At 45.3% G+C, this 20,554-nt stretch overlaps 1 protein-coding gene across 1 annotated transcript in view; it reads left to right on the top strand.

The window, feature by feature from the left end:
- The window catches only part of LOC149332263 (uncharacterized), a 29,764-nt gene extending 18,364 nt beyond the window's left edge, over positions 1 to 11,400 (top strand). Inside the window, exon 2 of the mRNA XM_089557496.1 lies at positions 8,874 to 11,400. Within this exon, the coding sequence (XP_089413622.1) occupies positions 8,874 to 10,169 (1,296 nt within the window). The 3' untranslated portion in view covers positions 10,170 to 11,400. The remainder of the gene's footprint in view (positions 1 to 8,873) is intronic.
- The last annotated feature ends 9,154 nt before the right edge of the window (positions 11,401 to 20,554 follow it).

Here is a 20,554-nt window from a genome sequence, read left to right as displayed (position 1 = left end):
GCGCAGAGTCAAAAGCCCCTCGACAGGGGATGGGTTGTTGTCCTCTAACTTCGGGTCCACTAAACTATCGCGACCTGGGCGTGTGTGGTGTTCATGAACGCGGGCAGAGCGGCGGCGTGCGGAGGCGACATGCACTGCCCAATTAGAGCGGTCGTTGACAAATGACCGGCCGCGCGATCATGCACGGTCGATTTTAGCGTAACGCATAGCGCATTTTGGATACGAGTTGCTCCTGCAGGCGTCCGTGTGTCGCCATTTTCTTCATCGCCAGTGATGTAGGGACTTCCGGGCGTGCGGGAATTAATGTCACGCTGCCGGCGCTAACTGTACCTTCACACCTCAGTGGTCCTCAAGCCTAACGTGCTACTGCGGCATATTGCCGGGTCACGATTGCTTTAGAAGTGAACTTTTCTTCAATAATGTAACTAATTAAATCTAAGAGACCTGCAGCTCTCTATAGCTGCAGGTCTCTTAGATTTAATCAAGACAAAAAAAAAATCAAGAGCTGCTGCCACCAATTTACGAAACACGAAAAACAAAGACAGTATAGCAAGCCCGTGCCTAATGCTTCTTCATTCTTTGATATCTTGACCTCGTTTGTGTTGCGATTCAAACAATGAAATCATTGCGCAGATTTGTGAGTTTTAGTACAAAGCTTGCGCAGGACTCTTAATAATTTCTGAGCCTAATAAAGAAGCAAGAAAATTAGAACTAAATAATTTCCTCTTATTTTCGCAGCGCCCCATTGAAGCTTGCCGCTGCTGCTCCCTCTGCTGCTGAAAATTCGGTCGCAGGATACTGCTTAACTCTTTTGACGAAATTATTTCGACAAAGTTAAAGCGTAAGTACCTTCGTTTTTGTTTTTTGTGTTTTTTTTTGTAACGCATATATCAGCTCCTCCCATTTTCATCGGGATGCTATCTGCTTCTATTTTTTTAGTATTTCCTGAATCGTGTATTCCTCTGCCCTGCTTGTACAGTCGCTTGCATTCAGAAATTCTTGACAGCTCGATTCAGAATGGTAAGAGGGAAAGCTTTCAAAGTTCAATTTGCCTCTACTTTAGGATGCCTTTCTTTCCGGGCCGGCTGTCGAAGAGTCCAGGAATGGCACAGCGACTCAGCCACGCACATTAAGAGAACGCGATCGAAACATTCGTTCCTAGCTGAGTGGAGTGTAATGGCTGAACTATCTGCCTCATTCCAAGAATTCTTAGCCTTCTCTTTTTTTGCCTCCTTTGCATTAGTTCTGAACGCCTTCCTTACGCCCGTCCTCTTGCATGTCATTGCTTTGATTTCGCCTGGAGGCGCACTAAATCGCGATATAATTTGAGCGAAGTTTGATCCGAACAGCGTGAAGTCAGTTCCTGCCATTCTCCAACTTTTTTCCAGCTTGAGTTGAGGACGACACAAAAATGCTCAAGCGACCATTTCGATAAAAAATCAGGCATTGAGGTGGAAAATGTGCGAAGCCAAAACGCGCTTTCCTATAATCACCTGTTGACCCAGCCGCACCATGGCGCTACGGACAAAAATAAAGCAGCCTTAGAAATAACACGTCTCAGAATTATTTGAGGCTCAACGTTCAAACTAAGAATCCATTAGAGGGTGAGTAAGCAAAAAATTAAGCTTACCGAATCCCCTTAGCTGCTCTCTCTCTCTCGCTGTAAACTAAAAAAAGAACAAGTAACGGGTATTTCCCAACGTTCACTTTTTAAGGAGCCTGTGCTAAAAACAGGCAGCTTGCTTGTCAGTGAATCAGCGTGTGAAATGTTTGTGCATGCTACTGACTCGAAGGGAGTGCGGAGATGGCGGAAATAGATAGGATTCCATTAATACGACTGACGTTGAAACGGACGAATTTGATGTCGGTGTGGGACGCCTTTGTCAAGCAAAGGACTTAGCCTGACTGATGATGAATGCGATCACGGTATGTCGTGTGCCCTTGTTCAGGGTGATAGACGCTGCATACAAGGGAAGCTAGACTAAAGTATCTTGGCGAATAGCACTAGCCTTGAGCCCGGATTTCAAAGAGCATCCATGAAAGACTTTCCAAGTTAGCACATAAACAGCACTCATCGATGCGAGGCTAACGTTCTTAAGTTACTTAGTATGGGTAAGAGGTGTTACCTGGACTCCATTGAATTTCTTTGGATATTTTCTATTCCACAGCATTCGACCAGACCCCACGGGCATTCATAGGTTCTTATACATGGCCTTTTATTTTCAGTAGACATAAAATTATTCGAAAACGTTTCCCTCTGTAAGATATAAACACTTTATATAAACAAACCAGTCAATATATAAACAAACCAACCACGCGTATGCATTTCGCTATATAATGAACTTCGAAGTTCAGTTAGTTTCATGGATTGAGAGAAATAAAGAACGAAAGAGTTCTACATGCTGCTTACTGCCGCTCGAAATTCTTAACTGCACCAGCCAGCCGCTTGAAGCTAAGCAACCGGGCGAACTATGGCAGTCTAGCAAGTCCAAGGTTCTTGGACGTCAGTTTTAATTGTGAGGCCACAGTGGAATATTGAAAGGCGCTATTATGGAAATATTGAAGGTAGCGGTTCATTATTCCGATTTGTAGCAAAATATTTCTTTTAAAGTTTGTCCATCGCACGTATCGAGTAGTTAAGACTACCATAGGAAACCAGCAGGGTACGTTTTTAAAGGTCGCGAAATCATTAATACCTTAAAAATGCAGGCCTGTCTAGACGAGATTTTCTGAAATATAGGTCGTTAAAGTGAAATGCAACGATACATAAAAAAAATTGCGCTCATAAACTATTTCCTGTTGAAATACGTGCCCGTTCGGAATTTCTTCATGCACCGTATCGACCCAGAACAAGTGCCTGCTCTAAAATTGAAGGAGCTTTCAAGAGCGCGTCCTTGGCAGCGACAGTTTCCGGCAAGGAGTATGCATCTTGGACCCCCAAGCCAAGGAATAGATTACTTTTCGCCGGCGACCAGGCAGCCGGGATGATATATGCGGCTCTCGGAGACTAGTGACCCTGTGACGGCGTGAGCCATTTTTTTTTTTTACTTTCTGTGTTGCTTCACACGATAGCGCCAACGATGCTCCTCTTCACCTCAGCTGGAGCTGCAAAGCTGTACGCTTTCTTGACATTTTATACTGGCTGGTTGTTTATCCAGTCTAATGCTATCATTCTTCTGACGCTTTCAGCATATTGCCGGTGCCCTCGCACAAACTCCATTTCTAGATGTAGTATGCAAAGCATGTCAGAGAATGGTATTATACCCGGGAAGGTCGGGCCGGGAGATATATTGCCGATGGCTTTCTTCTAAAGTCGAGAAAAGAAAATAAGTTATATTCAAAAAGGACGAAGGCCAAAGGCAATTCAACAAGGACAGAGGCAAATAATTTTTATACAGGGTGTTTTACCTATGACTTTACACAACTTTTAAAAAATAAGCTTTTTGAGTTAGAGGAATGCTTTTTCGGCATAGCAGTACATCAGAATACTGCTAAGATGTGCTAGCTATCAGGCTGGTTAATTAATATTGAATAGAAAACTTTTTATCCCTTTGAGGGTCGAATTATTTTGAAGAAAACTTTACCAGGTGGTCAAATTACTTTATTGTGGATCTTGAATCTACAAAATGTACATAATCGAGAATAAATAGTAAAAAAAGTTAGGAACAGTACTTTGGTGACCGCATCACTCACAACTGGAAAATGTTCCATAGAATAGAATAGCAACGGTGATAAGCAAGCTAAGAGCAGCACCAATAAAGATAGAAATCAACTTTCGCCGCCTCTGCAAAACAGTGCCCACAAAGAGAAAACACATTTCGCGCGACTCCGTTGCGATACCGCGGAGGAATCGAAACCGCGTAGGCGCGTTGCCACAGAGGGCGAGAATACCTCGCGAGCAACGGTGATAAGCAAGCTAAGAGCAGCGCCAATAAAGATAGAAATCAACTTCGGCAGCCCCTGCAAGATAGTGCTGACAAAAAGAAAACTCAAATTTCGCGCGACTCCGTTGCGATCACGCGGCGAAACCAAAACTACAAAAGGGGTGTTGCCGCAGTCTGTGCCGCCGCGCTTAAGCTACACATAAGTTCTGCTTATCTACGTAAGAAGGCAGCACAAAATTCCAACACTTCTTGTAAGTCCTAAGAGGTGGCAGCACCCCCCAGTGAGCACGCATTGTTCTTTTGGCGCAAAATTTCAAATGGAAGATCGAAACCGTACCCGTACGGCAAAGACCTTGCGGGACAGAAAACCGCCGCGGTACATATACGGCAAAAACCTTCAAAGGGTTAACTATTGCTGTTAGGCTGCTTGAATATTGAGAAGCGTGTAGCCTTCCATAAGTAATATCGATATCAGTTTATAGGATCTAGCAAACGCGGCGAAAATACACGCGCTTTCGAGAAGCTTGCCGGCAAAGCAACCTCTACAGTGCACGTAACTCGTGAAAACGGCAAAAATTTGTTCGGCTTTAGTACCGAGGCTAACCGCGTTTTCGAGATTCTAAAAACTTCTAAGGGTATCACTTACGGTGGGCTACACGCTTCTCAATAATAAGGAGACTAATAGTAATAGCTAAAAAGTTAACGATTCAATATTAATTTACCAGCCCGCTAGCTAGCACATCTGAGCTGTATTCTGATGTACTACACCACTTACAATGCTATGCCGAAAACATCGTTCCTCTAACTCAAAAAGCTTATATTTAAAAACTGTGCAAAGTTGTAGGTGAAACGCCCTGTATGTGCCAAAGTGATCTCCAAGTGGCTGCTTTCGTGCGATTTTACACGCTAGTAGATGTTCCAGGATGCTGGTTTTCTCGGTAGCGTAACTTATACTCAAGAATGAGAACCAACGCGCTGCGTGCTGCGAAGAACTACATCATAGGAAAATGCGGAAATGAGGGCTAGTTCCTTATATTCCAACGTCTCAGATGGACTGAAGGTGCAGTTCTGTCGCCTGCGCGTCAGCGTTAAGTTTATAAGCATGTCATGGTTCCGAAGTTTTGTCGAGGTACACGTTCGAAGTAAAGCGATCAGCAAAATATTCTAGAGATCACCGAAAACGCTCTAATAAATGCATGTACGGTAACATTTATTCGATGCCATTGTCAAGTAGAAAACAGACCACATAGTCATTCAGAGATGTGAATGAAAGACTTCATCGGGCGAGGAAAATTTTTCACGGTTTCTAGTATGCATGTGGCTTCACTATACGGCTCTCACTAGGAAACAGTGAGCTCTCGGGCGAATGACGACTAACGTAATTGTACGCAAATGACATTTTTTTTTAAGCATGAAATGCTTTTAGCTCCCGTTGTCGGCAGTGTGGTGACGTCACGTCGAGACAGAGAGCCATCATCCGGGCTCTGAAACGAGAACATCCGGGCACCCTACGAGACTTAACGGGATTTAACGAGACTCTCTAAGCCCTCCTACGCGACCGGCATGCAAGCGCCGGTTGGTCTCCAAACGAGTCACAAAAAATAACTGCTGCCAATGCCGTCTCAATGTTTATCAAGATATCAGTCGGGCTGTGCGTTTGATAATGCACGGAATTATAATTTCCGATTTCTAATAACGCGTGCGAAAAGCACATACATGCCACATCCGGGCACCGTACGAGATTTAACGAGACTCTCTAAGCCCTCCTACAGGACCGGCATACAAGCGCCGGTAGCTTCGCGCCGAACGGGTGGTGGCGTTCCTCCCTTCCTGTATGGTGCGGTTCGGGTGTCCACCGAGATGACAGAATTACTGCGCCATTTCCTTTCCTCAAAAAGCGTTTCGTTCAAAGGGCAACGCATCGCGCCGAACGGGTGGTGACGTTCCTCCCTTCCTGTACGGTGCGGTTCGGGTGTCCACCGCGATGACAGAGAATTACTGCTCCATTTCCTGTCCTCAAAAAACGTTGCGTTCAAAGGGCAAGCATCGCGCCGAACGGGTGGTGGCGTTCCTACCTTTCTGTAAGGTGCGGCTCGGGTGTCCACCGAGATGGCAGAGAATTACTGCGTAATTTGCTTTCCTCAAAAAGCGTCGCGTTCAAAGGACGAAGCATCACGCCGAACGGGTGGTGGCATTCCGCAGACTGCCTGGCAGCGCTACAACACGCTGTCGCGTTCCACTCCTAAAGGCGAAGCTTAAGCGTCATTAATTAGCAGTTTATTAGTATTTAGTCGTTAATCAGTCATTACACACTAATCAGTAATTTGTCATTACTTCGTCATGAATTATGTGTGACGTAATCCAGTGGTAACATCACCAGTGTCACATACGCAAAGTGGTGCTGAAAACGCTTTCGCCTCTACGCACTTCGGACAGTTTCGAACGCGCTGCATATACATTCTTGTCAGGCCTGCGTCTCGTCGTGTCCGCGTACGCTTCGCATTAGGCCCGTAAACATTTCATGCTTACTCTACTCTCGGTTACGGGAGAGGCAGAGATTTTTTTAGAGCGCAGCTCTTTGGCGTCCGTTCCTGGGTTTCGCGTCGTCGTCGGCCTCGTAACCAGCTCCGCCCCCAATTTCATGCTTTTCAATTGGTCGAAATGCTCGTGACGTCACAGTGCGCGAATTTCAAATGGGGCCAATTGTACTTTGGCTAGTAACCATGCAACCAATCAAAGGGATCGTATAGTGATGCTGCAACTAAGTTGGACTGAGTTTAGTTAATTGCTTAATTAATCAATTAGCCTAATTAATATAGAGGAGAATGAAGAGGTCAGAAGAAAAGAAAAGAAAGACGCGCGCCGCAGCGACAACAGCGTCCGCGGAAGAAGACGCTGCTGAAAAAAAAAAACAGATAAGTACAAAGCCGCGTTCCCTCCACCACCACGCACTTCCCCACTCAGTAAGACGTTGCTCGTTTCATATACGTTGTGTCGAACATCCTAGACAGTTCCAACAATTGACAGGTTAATGACAGAACACGATGGATAGAAATGCAACAATGTGAATATGAAATAGCCTAATTAACCTTTCTAGTTAGACCGCATAAATCTATAAAACCGAGAACGAAATTGGTCGAGTTGGGGAATCGAACCAGGGTCTCCGGAGTGCGATACGAGCACGCTAGCCACTCCGTAATGCCAGCTGAATGGTTTGGAATGAACAAAGGCGCGTCTAGCTAATACGGCGTCTTCGTTCACTCCCATCTTCCCCCTTCCCCTTACGGCGAGGTGCAGGTGTCCACCCAGATATGCGAGAGAGATACATCTCCTTTCCTCAAAAAATAAATTTACCGTCCAGCAAGGCGTACAGCCGAATTGGCGATGGCGTTCTGTGGACTCCCTGGCAGCGTTGCAAGACGCTGTCGCGTTCCACTCTTACAGGCGAAGCTTAAATGTTAACCACACATCAGTAACACACGCAGACAGCCAATGGACGCGTCATTCGCTGGCAGCACTTGATTCATCATTCACAACCACATTCTTAACGTACGCTCCCTTGCCGCACATGCCAAGGACGTACACCACGATCACATTCTGCGCCATTCCTCTGTACTTTGCTTTGCTGAAACCTGGATGGATCCCGAAGAGCCTCTCGAAATCATAGATTTCCTATACTGCTGTGGTGCTCGCAGAGACCACAACAGAGTGGCGGGAGTCGCTATCTACTTGCGCACAGGTCTCTCTGCAATACCAGTCGAAATGTTTGGCACGTCACATGAACTTGGCGAACTGTGCGCCGCAAAGTTGCCCAACGGCTTGCTGGTAGTAGCTGCCTACTTCGCCCCTACCGCACTCACGAAAGACGTCGTGCACTTCCTGCAACTCGCATTAACCGTCCATCGATCCACACCGATGTTAGTAGTGGGGGACTTTAATGTTGACATAAAGACAAACAGCAATTTCCTAACACTTATGCGGGAGAACATCCCGTTCCTCTCGCTCGTAACGCGTCCCACGGCTGTGACAACCTCGCGAGGCACTTGTATAGATCTCGTCTTTGAGAATCAAGCATTGGTGTACCAAGTCGAACATATATCAGCCTATTTCTCCGACCACAAAGCTTCCTTCATGACTGTCAAGAACTGTTAGTGGAATCTTTGTTAAAGGAATACGTGCGAAAAATAAAAAAAAAACTCTGTGATAGCGCATACATGTGTTGCTCGATTTCTTTGCCTCAATCTATCGAAAAGGTGAAACAGCTTTTTGCTGCGCTCAAATTTCGCATTAGGAAGTAACGTAATCGTCGGTAATTTTTTACCACTCCTCCGCAGAAGGCTGCCTCCTTTGCTCGGTTTCTTGCAGTGCTTCCTTAGGCTAATCACCCGTGACCGCTTTGATGGTTTTCCAATGTCCGCTAGAACTTTGAGGGCTTGTCACTCCCAGGCGTCTTGTTTCCTTATTGAATTCATCCCGATTTTATTGTCTTTGTTTTATCATGACACACGCACCCTTTTTAGAGCAATCCCCGCAGGGAGGCGTCTGCAGCATGCAGACGTTGGTGAGTGGCGACACCACGGGGTTAACCCGAGCATCCGCAGGGACATCCCCTCAGGGGGATGATGGTGAACAATGCGTCACCACGGACCCGAGCATCCGCGCTTAGCCGTGCGTGGCATTGCCGTGTCCGGGGAAAAGGGGATCCTGGTGGTTGAGCCGATGCCGAGCGTTTGGACCCTTAAGGCCCCTCGGCGGAGGCAACACACCACTTTGGCCCCAGCTTCCTGTAGACGGCACCTCCGGCCTGACCCAACCGGGGGAAATCGGCAGTCGCCTTTTCCTGTCCTTCCCTCTATCTTTGACTTTCCTATTTCCTTCCTTACAACTTTCCTGTATCCTCCTCTCTTCTTAGGTTTTTCCCTTTTTCCTGGCGGCGAGGGTTAACCTTGTGTGGCCAACTAACCTGAGTTGCGTCATATTGGGTTATAGTTGAGGTGTACAGCTGGCGTGGGCAGGACTTGCTTGCAAGTTCCTGTCCCGTCCCCTCGTTGGGCTCCATGGTGGGTGGCTGGCACCACGGCCGAACAACACATATTTTTCATGGCTCCCCCCTTTTCCAAACCAGATCGCCCTCATAAAAGAGGGCGGAACGAGGCAACTGCAGAGTTTTTCGAAAAACCGAAACCATTTCCAAAATTTCACGTTCTTCATAGCGAAGAAACTGAAAAAACCGCAAGAACCATGTCTCCATTCTTAGTTGCAAAAAGTCTAACTGAGGCCTTGGGTCCCGGGTACAAACTGTCTAAAATGCCAAGTGGTGACCTGCTGCTTGAACTCAGAGACACTGCCCAATACTCAAAACTTTCCAGCCTAGTGTCCATCGGGGAAATCCCTGTATCAGTTACAGCACACCGATCTCTGAACACCGTCCGTGGTGTGATATCCGAAGCAGATTTCATTCACCTCACCGAGGAAGAGATGCTTGAAGGCCTCAAAGAACAGAATGTCATAAGTGTGTATCGTATCAAAATAAGAAAAGACAACAAAGAGATACCTACAAAGCACCTAGTACTGACTTTCAACTCAAGCACACTCCCCGAATCAATAGAAGCTGGCTACCTCAAAATAAATGTCAGACATTACATCCCAAACCCACGCAGGTGCTTCAAATGTCAAAGGTACGGTCATGGGTCTCAAAGCTGCCGTGGCCGCGAAACTTGCGCTAAATGTGCATCAAAAGAACACGCTTCCGACAACTGTGAAGGAGCAGCACCTCGCTGCGCAAACTGTGAAGGCGATCATCCCGCCTATTCGAGGTCATGTCCATCGTGGAAAAATGAAAAAGAAATTGTTACAATCAAAACAAAACAGAATATCACATTTAAGGAAGCGCGACGACTGTTTTACGCAAAGAACAGCTTCAACTTTTCCACAAAAACAAACTTTGCTGATGTGGTGCGCAGGGGCGGCGCACCACACAGCACTCCGGCATCTGCCCAGGCCACCTTCACGGAGCCTGTGGCAGTGCCATCAACGCCCCAGGCAGAGACGGTGAACGCTGCTCTGCCATCTCCAAAGCAGGGAGCGCCGGCTCACTGGTCGGCACCCCGCAGGACTTCCCCCCGTCGGGGTAGGCCCGACACCAACACATCCGCGGCTTCGCGGTCCTCCAGCACCTCTGGTGAGGTGATGGATACAACTCCCACTCCGCCCGCTTTGCAGCGGCGGACCGGCTCTCTCGAGCGACGAAAAGATAGAACCCCGGTAACGGGCCCAGAACAGTAAACTTCTTCCGTTCCATTCCCACCCCAAAAAAAACAAAAAAAAACATGACATTCGTGGTTCAATGGAACTGTAGAGGAATGTTGAGGAACTACAGTGATATAACACATATTCTAGGGTCAGTGATGCCTCTAGCTCTATGTCTCCAGGAGACCAATCTTGGTCCACAACATTCAAATATCTTAAAACATTATACAACTTTTAGGCGTGATCGCGAACATGCAAATAGACTCTCGGGAGGCGTCGCAATCGTCATCCAAAGCGGCGTCCCGGCTCAAGAAATCAAACTGAAAACAAAACTTGAGGCGGTTGCGGTTAGCGTCATCAGCTACAAAACCATAACAATATGTTCTGTATATCTTCCCCCACACATCACATTAACATGCCAAGATCTAGAAGGCCTGATCGATGAACTGCCGGAGCCATTTCTGGTAGTTGGCGATTTTAACGCTCACTCTCCGTTTTGGGGAAGCGAACGCTGTGACCCTAGAGGCCAAGCGATCGAAGATTTTATACTTTCGAATAATGTCTGTCTTTTAAATACGGGAAAAGCCACATATTGCTGCCCAAGCTCAGCAAAAATGAGCTCTCTCGATTTAGCTTTCGCATCACCATTACTTTTTAACGATTTTAAATGGGATGTTTTAAATGACCCCATGGGCAGCGATCACTTACCTACCATCATCAGCCTCTCATCGTCTACTCCAATCATCCCCACAAGACCACGGCGCTGGAAAATTCACCTCGCCGACTGGTCACTTTTTACAAAAAGTGCCACACTAGAAAATGAATTTTGTGACCACCTCAGCACAGATGAAATTAATGAGAAGTTTACTGAATGCATAATATCGGCCGCAACACTCGCTATACCACAAACAACAGGACTTGCACAAAAGAAGCACAAAGTGTGGTGGACAAAAGAATGCACATTAGCAAAAAAACAACAAAACAAAGCCTGGAGCGCTCTGCGTCGATATCCCACTGCAGAGAACTTACTTACCTTTAAGAAGGCAAAAGCCAGAGCGCGGTATGTGCGAAGGAATGCTGAGAAAACCTCTTGGCAGAAATATGTCTCCTCAATAAACAGCTCAACAACATCAAAGAAAATGTGGGAAAAACTTCGTAAATTTACTGGTGACCATACCCCTTTTACACTTCCTCTCTTGACAGCACCCGGGACACAAACATCTTTAGAAGAACAGGCCAACATTTTGGGCGAGCATTTTGCTGAGATCTCAAGCTCATCGAACTACGCAAACACATTTCAGAAACACAAAGCAATAGCTGAGAAACAAAGATTCCCATCCGGAGCAGGTATACATGAGGATTACAACCAGCCTCTCACACTACAGGAATTAAAAATAGTATTATCTTCTGGAAAAAAGACAGCACCAGGACCAGACAACGTGCATTACGCTATGCTTGCACATCTCTCCGAGGCTGCTGTACAGGCACTGTTAAAATTCTTTAATAAAATCTGGATAACTGGACATATACCTGACGAGTGGAAAAAAGCAGTCATAATACCTTTTCTCAAACCCGGAAAACCACCAACAAGTCCTAGCAGTTATAGACCAATAGCCCTCACCAGCTGCATTGCTAAATCTTTCGAAAGTGTAATAAACATTAGACTAACCTTCGTACTGGAATCTCGGCAACTACTAGATAAACACCAATGTGGGTTTAAGAAAACATGCTCGACCACAGATCACCTTGTCCGCCTGGAAAACATCATCCGGGAGGCGTTCATCCACAAGCAGCACTGTATTGGGGTCTTCTTCGACTTGGAGAAGGCCTACGATACTACGTGGAAGTTCGGCATCCTCCGTGACCTAGCAGAGCTAGGTATCCGCGGCAGGATGTTGAACTGCTTGAACGACTTCCTGGCTAACCGCACATTCCGAGTCCGCCTAGGAGCAACTCTCTCCATGACTTTTACCCAAGAGAACGGCGTACCCCAGGGGTGCATTCTAAGCACGACACTCTTCATAGTCAAAATGAATTCCTTAGCTAAAGTAATACCCAAGTCCATAATGTATTCAGTTTATGTAGATGACCTACAAATAGCATGCACGTCCTCCAGTATATCAACCTGTGAGAGACAAATACAAATCACACTAAATAAACTAGGTTCTTGGGCAGACAGAAATGGATTTAAATTTTCCCCTCAAAAAACAGTAGCTGTTCTTTTCTCATTGCGACGAGGCCTACAGGTCGATCCCAGTCTATATCTGAATCACACTGCGCTACCAATTAAACAAGAACACAAATTTTTAGGCCTAACTTTCGACAAGAAACTCACATTTCTACCACACATTAACAACCTAAAAAAGAAAGCTTCTCAAGTCCTCAATATCTTAAAAGTGCTCTCACGGAAGCGGTGGGGGTCCGATAGAGCAAGCCTTTTACAAATATATCGCTCTCTGGTGCGCTCCAAGCTGGACTACGGGTGCATAGTATATGGTTCGGCAAGAGCATCCTACTTAAAAAGATTAGACCCCATTCATAATCTTGGTCTGCGCCTATCATCTGGAGCATACAGAACATCACCAGTAGTTAGCCTTTACGTTGAAACTAATGAAGCCGCTCTTGAGGATCGAAGAATTGCCCTTACATGCTCATATGTCTTAAAAATCCGTTCTCTTCCGAAACATCTCTGCCATCCAATTGTCACCAAGTGCCCATCTAAAAGATTATTCATCAACAAACCACACTCTATCAGACCATTACTACTGCGCTTTGAAGATAAATGCGAAGAGCTAACAGTGCTAGATGCCCTACCAAATATTGCACAAAGGAATGAATGTTTGCCACCATGGTACAGCCTGCCTTCAGCATGTGACTTCACAATGACACATTTAGATAAAAAGCAAACGCCACATGAGTACATATTACAGGAATTCTTTGCACTACAAGAAAAGTATGACACCTACATTGAATTTTATACCGATGGCTCAAAAACAGAAAGTCACGTTGGAAGTGCAGTAATCCAGGGAAAAAATAAACAGATAATGCGACTACCAGAATGCGCATCGGTTTTTACTGCTGAGTGTTATGCCATCTTTGTAGCTGTAGAAAAAATAGTAAGAGAGAATATCAAAAATAGCATCATTTACACCGATTCCCTGAGTATGCTTAAAGCACTGCACTCCAGAAATGCAGCTGAACCTATAATAGGAAACATCATACATAGCATAGTTAAAATCACAAAACAAAAGCATAACATTAAATTCTGCTGGGTTCCTAGCCATGTTGGAATTTTAGGTAATGAGAAAGCAGATGTATGCGCTGCACAAGCCCGGAATAGCCAAATAAAGCAAGTGAACATACCGCACAGGGATTGTTTAAAATTTATATACAGTAAACTCAAAAAAAGTGGCAGGCAGCATGGGAAGAGCACGCAAACAACAAATTACATTCTGTTAAGCCCATTTTAGGGGAATGGCAATCATGTAGGCATCAAGAACGTTTTACCGAAGTTATTTTATGTCGGCTCCGCATTGGACACACCCACCTCACGCACAACTTTCTGCTAACCAAACAAAACACACCTCTCTGTGAAATGTGTGGTGCTGAACTCACAGTGAACCACATTTTAATTTCATGTGTCAAACTAGAAGAAATAAGAAAGAAATATTTTACAACATTTTATAGGGAAAGACTTCCATTACATCCCATGCTACTTTTAGGCGATCGTGCACTGGTTGACATCTCATGTATTTTTAGGTTTCTCGAGGAAGCCAGCGTTTTAAACAAACTCTAAGTATAAAAAGCTTCACCTTTAACAAAACCTCCAACCTTGTGTTTGGCGCATCATAGCCTCAGTTGCTTTTGCGCCATTAAAACCAATATAACTAACTAACTTTTTAGAGCAAATATAAAGCGCGCAGCAGGGGTATAGTCAATACCTCCTAGGAGGTATTGGTATAGTCCGACTGTTTACCGAGTGTCTGTAAGCCCAGAGACCTTTCTGAAAAAGGTCAATAACCTCTGTGGCTACGCGTAATCAATAGGCTGAACCACATTCCGCAAAGTTTTGTCCAGAATTTCTGTTCATTCCCTTTTGATTTCTGTGAGTTCTTATTTTTTTCATAAAAAAATTTCGCAGAATGTCGCTATTGCTGTTGTTATTTAGTATTTTCACGTGTACTTTCAACAAAAAGAAACAGTCGTTCCGCAATTTATTCAGGGCCTAGTGTTACCCTATCCAGGCGTCCCGGCTTTATTCCGCCTTTAAAATCAACCGACGCAACGGCAAACCGAGCGAATTGCCGTGTTTTCCGAGCTCCATCCTTCGGACCCTTTAAACACAAAGTGTGTCTTGGGAGGGAGAAGGTTGGCAATAAAATAACCCCTCTCATACAGCCAGCCAGCGACAAACGCTGGAGGCAATATCGAATGGTCGATTCATAAATCTTCCTACTCTGGCCGCGCCAAGCGAGTGCGCACTGACGGTATGGTACTCTGGAGAGCCGTGCGGCCAAAGTGGGAAAACGTAGACAAAGAGCTCCCTTCGCGTTCGACAGCCATAAAAGGCGGTGGTTCACTTTTTCCCTTGCCTAAAGGAAGTGCCGTTCACCAATGAATGAAGCGTGCCGCGAATTCGTTCGTGCCAGTCGAACCTTGCCGTACTTAGGCGCCCACTCAAACGGGTATCAGTCTTGCTTTGCTCGTAACCTCCTCGCCGCTTATTCGTAGTATGTCTACCTTCTGTGAGTTTCATTTACTCGGCAGAAATGCTTGCATTATCACTACACCGAACCCAGTGCGAAAAGAAAGTTACAGGATGGTTACCATTGCGTAATGCAAGATTCAGCGACAACTGTCAACCTATTTATATTTCACGATATATCGAGGTAGAGTTTGACAGAGCAAATTTGAGAATTTTGAGCGTTTATCTTGTAATATCAGTCTTATTAAGGACCCCAATTTTGCTTGATATAATGGGCATTTGCGCGAGATTTCACTTTTCGCTTTTGCCCCTACTTTCTTTTGCAGTAAGACTTCCGATTTCGAAGTTTGTGAACGTTGGGCTTTAGGCATGTGTCTTGGAAGCGTGTTTGTTTGTGGCGAACTGAATGCGAGCGATGAACCCCAGCGAGGGAAACACGAAACATAAGCAATTGCAAACGGGGTCACCATGTCTTTCTGTACTTGGTGCGCAAAGCTTGGGGGAGGAGGGGGATAGAGGTGGAGGACGAAGGGGAAGAAGAATCGTCCCAGCAGCGGCACTGCAGTTTGGACAAGAAAGAGAGCGCTGCTCCTCTATTTCCTTTGTTCTGCACTTTCAAACACTTTTTGCCTTGAGACAGTTGTAGATTGTTGCGCGCGCCATTTGTTTCTCAGTGTGTTGGCGTTTCAGGTTCTTTCTCTTTCTGCGGCTTCTTCACCACAGCGCCTCTTTCGGCTCGGAGAGAACGACGCGATAAAAACAACCCTAATGCGGAGGGGTTTGGGAGGCGGGGAAACAGCGTGAGTTCTGTAAAGGCATGAAGGAAGAGGAGACGGGCCCAGTAGTGAAAGAGAATGATGATGGTGCGATAACCGCGTTTCCGACTTCCGCGACGAGGCCCATAAATCAAAGTCAGCCTCGTTCGACGTCGGCCGATCCAATGAAGGCTTCGTACGTAACGTTCAGGGTGAGCCCGGTTGCCCTTTTGTTTTCGTCTGTCACCCTTTTGCTACCCCTATTGCCGCTTGAGCCTCGAGTTTTCTCTAGGCGGGAGCTCGCGCTTGGGGTCAGCTAAGAACGAGGTCACGAAGAAAGAAGAACAATGAGGCAGATTTTCACTGCTACTAAACCGTAGACGTGAAACAGCGAAAGAATGGAAAGAATGATTGCAATAGACAGGCTTTTGGCGCAGGGAAAAGTAGCATTTCTTGGCGCCCAAATAACATCTGTGCGCACTTCCCTCCATTTTTTTTGCTACTTCCCATGGAATGAAAAAACAGATGCGATAAGTCTGCGCGACAAAGTGCGCGAAGCACTCCTATTTTTGCTCTCGCAAGCAAATATGAACCGGTGAAAGTTTTCTACGCGTGAACTAGCACACTGCGTCGCTGACAATCCGCTGGCATCCTAACTACGTTCATTGCTATGTCATTTTAGCATCCTAAAACAAGAATAGATTGATTTTCGATTAGCAGCGATAAATATTCGATTAGCAGCTCAAGAGAGAACATATTTATGTCCTCCGGAGGACGAAAAACGATTGCTAAGGGTAAGCCACAACAGGCTTGTGTTATTTTAACTGCTCTATTGTAGGCACCGTCTGCCTTCAGAAATTTCTTTTTCCTTTTCGAAACAGGAACAGTATTTTACATACTCTGTTAACTCTAGCGGCATATAGAGAGCTGAGGCACATAACACAAGGGTTCAATATTTTTGCACGAGGTGGTACCTCATTTTTTACTCTAGCCTAGACGGTACATTAAAGAAAACGTTCAGTAGCTGAAATATCAGGACGTAGCCCTTTTGGACACAGTCACGAGATTGTCACGTTTATTTATTTATTTATTTATTTATTTATTTATTTATTTATTTATTTATTTATTTATTTATTTATTTATTTATTTATTTATTTATTTATTTATTTATTTATTGACACAGTACTGCTAGCCTCTAGGTGAGGCTGTAAGCAGGAGCGGGAGAAGAAAAAAACATAAGTGACATGCGCAAAACAAATCAACGCACAACACGCTGCCTTCACAGCGTGCTGTGCCTTGAAATAAGAAACAGATTTACAAGATGGTTACGAGTGAGTAGAGAAAATATTTTTCAGCGCAAGCTCGCGCGGGAGAAGCGACGAATTATTCCTCCTTTTTCTTCATTTTCTTCGCATTACCATGGCGTGCACGGTGACGTCATGCATGACGTCATTGCGTGTTGGCTATTCAGCCCAGCCGCTTACGGCGCGGACGCCTACGCCTCAAAACATGGCTGACAGCTAGCGGCTGCTGAAGCTGTAAATCAACTAAAAGACCGAGTGTCTTTTTAACGCCCGTCTGAATACATGAATCGCATAAGCGTAATATTAAAGCGCCTCTTTCAAGGCTCCACCTTTCATCCGATTCCAAAAAAATTGTTCGGCATCTGTACATGAAATAGTCTTGGGCACAAATTTGCGAGTTGAAAGCTATACTGGGGATCGATATTTTGAGAATTTCCTTATTTCTGTAATAATCGCACCATGGTACTGAAGCTTGCGGGGAACCGATCACGGATGTACCGCAAAAGAGCGCGATGAACACGAAACAGTCATTTTTTTTTTTAAAACCCTCGCTAGTGCTCCTTTTAGGAGCGTCCGTCATTAATTTCTAGCTGGCCCAAGCACTAGTTTTGATCGAAACCTGTCATCGTTTTTTCCTTTGCTTTTCCTTTTTCCTTATATCCTTTTTCAACCGCCGTATCATATCAGCACTGTTTGTAGCTACAAGGCACAATGCAACCAATTAATCAAGAAATAAACGCAGCTTTTAATTCTCGAACACAGAAAATCGGTGGCGACAGAGCGTTAATGCAGCCTCCCTTTTCCCATCTGACTTACATGTCTTCGGATCTCTTCCTAGAATGGCAAACGAAAACTATTAAATCTGTATACGCATGTAGCCTTCGGGCCTCAGTTTGGTCCCCTGATGAATATTATCAGTAGCTGCGCAGTGCATCTCATATGGGGCAATCTACGTTAGCAAGGGAGGGAGTTGGAATAAAGACAACTGCTACACTTCTTCGTCACCGAGAACGGAACGAAGTCCGGGAACAAGTCCTAAAAAAACCAGCGTCGCTGGCGAACCAACTTAGTATCGGCCGGAATTATTATGAGTATATGAACACGGAGAATCACAAGGTAAAGAAAGAAGAGCGAGCCTCTAACTGCCACCAGGTGGAGTGGTCAACGTTTAACCTCTCCAGAAGGAAGAAAAAGTGAAGGGAGAGTGCAGCGTATCGGATGAAAACGGAAGGAAGCAACGCAGTGTGCACTTTACCTGACGGCACATCACAAAACAAGAAGCACATTGAGGCTATTGAGACAAGGAAGACATAGTACGGCAAACACAGGAGGAGGAGGAGTGAAAATTTCTGTTTGAGACCAGCACTAAAACCCAATGAAAAACAGCCTTTGTTCCGCTAAGGCCCGCTGTTAACCGACCGAGACCGAGTGAAGACACGCACTCCATGAAGGAGGGGGAGAACAAGAAATTAATGCAGTAGTGAACTGAGTAAGAATGTAAAAAGTAGAGATGACAACTGCAGTAACATTAACCGGGAAATATAAACTCGAAATCTACACTACCCGCCATGTGACGTTAAAACCAAAGGATTCAGGCGGAACACCGATAACACCACGTAGCCCCGCGCCGGCGTAAAGCTCGTGTGCAACGTACCAGGCGTGTTGTTCCACCACAAAGCCAGCGAGGAGTCACTACTTAAAAGAACGTTGAAATAGGTTTTTGGAAATTCGGGGTGATTCCAGAATTCTAACTTGTGAAGCTTCGAGGTAATGCATGGCAACTAGTTTTAAAATGGCTACGCAATCGCCAATTAAAGCCACGACGATGTTCGGCCTTCTCCTCACTGCGTTGGAGAAGTGCTAAGAAATTCATTATGACGACACTGTTGCCTAAATTTCCTATGTCCGCTGCCTTCGCCAACATGTTGTCATGCGTCGTTCGATACCGCCAAACAATGCTTCGTGGATTTCACCCTCGGTGCAGTTCGCATTCTTCTTTGAAGCAACCGTCTCAACGCGGGAAACGTAGCGCCGTCGCAAGTGACTCCATCATTGCGGCCTCTGCCCTTCACTGTGCACTGCAAAGAAGCCTCAACGCCGACGTGGCTTTATTCGGTGATTACGTCACCATTCCAAATGCTAGCACGCAAAGACTTCGTATGCTGTACCTGACTACTTGACCAAGTCAACCTCTTTAAACTCGTCGAAATCGAAAACCTCGTCAGTTGTCTTTTACAAATCAGAGTGGCAGATGGGGACGACAGGTCATTCAATAAGATGATAATCTAGCCGTCGTCTCCAGCAACAGAAAGTTGCCAGTTTAAAGTTTACTTCCGTTGTGAATCCGCTGTCGGCAGTGGAAAACTTTGGTCCGAAGACTGCAGAACGAAAACCAATCCCCACGATAATCCCGAATCTCCTTAATATATAACTAATCCCTTCAGCATTCCTCCATCACTGGCGAACCACCGTCCGCTAACCTGGCCTTTTCACCGCGCTTGCCTTGAGTTAAGGTTCTTTAGACACCTCATTTCGGACGCACTAGAATTTTAACATGGCACTTTCCTCTCATTTGAAATAAAGCTTTGTAAGAGAAAGATTTCAGTGCTTGTCTCGAAAAGCAGAAGTCAGTTTTACTGTTATGGACAATTTCTAAAGGCATACTTAGTTTTAAATCACTCAGCTGCACTCGTCTAAAAGGTTTTTTTTTCTTCCCGCCGGGCTTTGTCTGGTAGTATCCTCCAGTCCACCGCTGAGTTTACGCTAAACCATGTCCCGAACGGACATCATGCTATGAAAAGTATTTCATAGAGTTCACTAATTAGGCAGGCAGTGACTGTGTTTGGTGATGTAGCTGAGCTCAGACTTTCTTCTGATGTTTCATATTGTTTGCTTTTGTGTGGCTTTCATTTTACAAGCCCATGTACCTCAAAGAGAAGCCCTAACTTCGTTAGTTCTATTGTTATCTAATATTACTGAAATGTTGTACCTTCCGCTAAGCTCGTTAAGGCCCTCTTCTTCACAAAGCCAGCAACGCGTACGATTTTCATCTTTACGCTTTGATGAAAAATGCACAGCAGATGGATAAAAACAGGCTCTTTGATGTAGGTGGCACCTATGGCTCAATACAATGGAGTAATCCTACAGCCCACTGTCCCAGCGTAGCAAGCCGGTTTAATTAATTATTCGCTTTGTGCTCGTGCCGCTAGAAGGCAGAATTAAGTTGCAAGAACACATTTCTCTACCTTTTTGTTCTGCTTTGACTAGTGTTCCGCAGGCGCTTACATTAAAATATTTCAATGAATGGGTTTTAAGAGCAGTTTCTTATTCTCCGTAGAAATACGGATATACTTGTTCTTCGGCGTCTTTCTCATTTCCTATTATGCCACAGGAGTTTAGTTTTCTTATCATTTCAAGCTAGTTTATGCGAGAAATAACCGAAGCCTAAGATTTCAATTAGAAGAATGTCAAGACTCGCAGGCGGTCGTTGCGATTTTCGTCGTGGACTCAGAATCCGTGCATAAGAGGGAATCGTCCATGCGCTAGACGATGCTGGTTGGACCTCACTTGGAACACAAAGAAGCCGCAGGCTATGACTCCCACCAACCGCTGATGCGTATTTTGGTACTTGTTTTTCATTTGCAGGCGCATACAAAA

The sequence above is a fragment of the Amblyomma mixtum genome, chromosome 8 (assembly GCF_055824585.1).
Source record: "Amblyomma mixtum isolate Tamu chromosome 8, ASM5582458v1, whole genome shotgun sequence".
Classification (NCBI taxonomy): Eukaryota; Metazoa; Arthropoda; class Arachnida; order Ixodida; family Ixodidae; genus Amblyomma; species Amblyomma mixtum.
The sequence above is the reverse complement of the archived record's forward strand: the minus strand, read 5'-3'. Positions and strand labels throughout refer to the sequence as shown.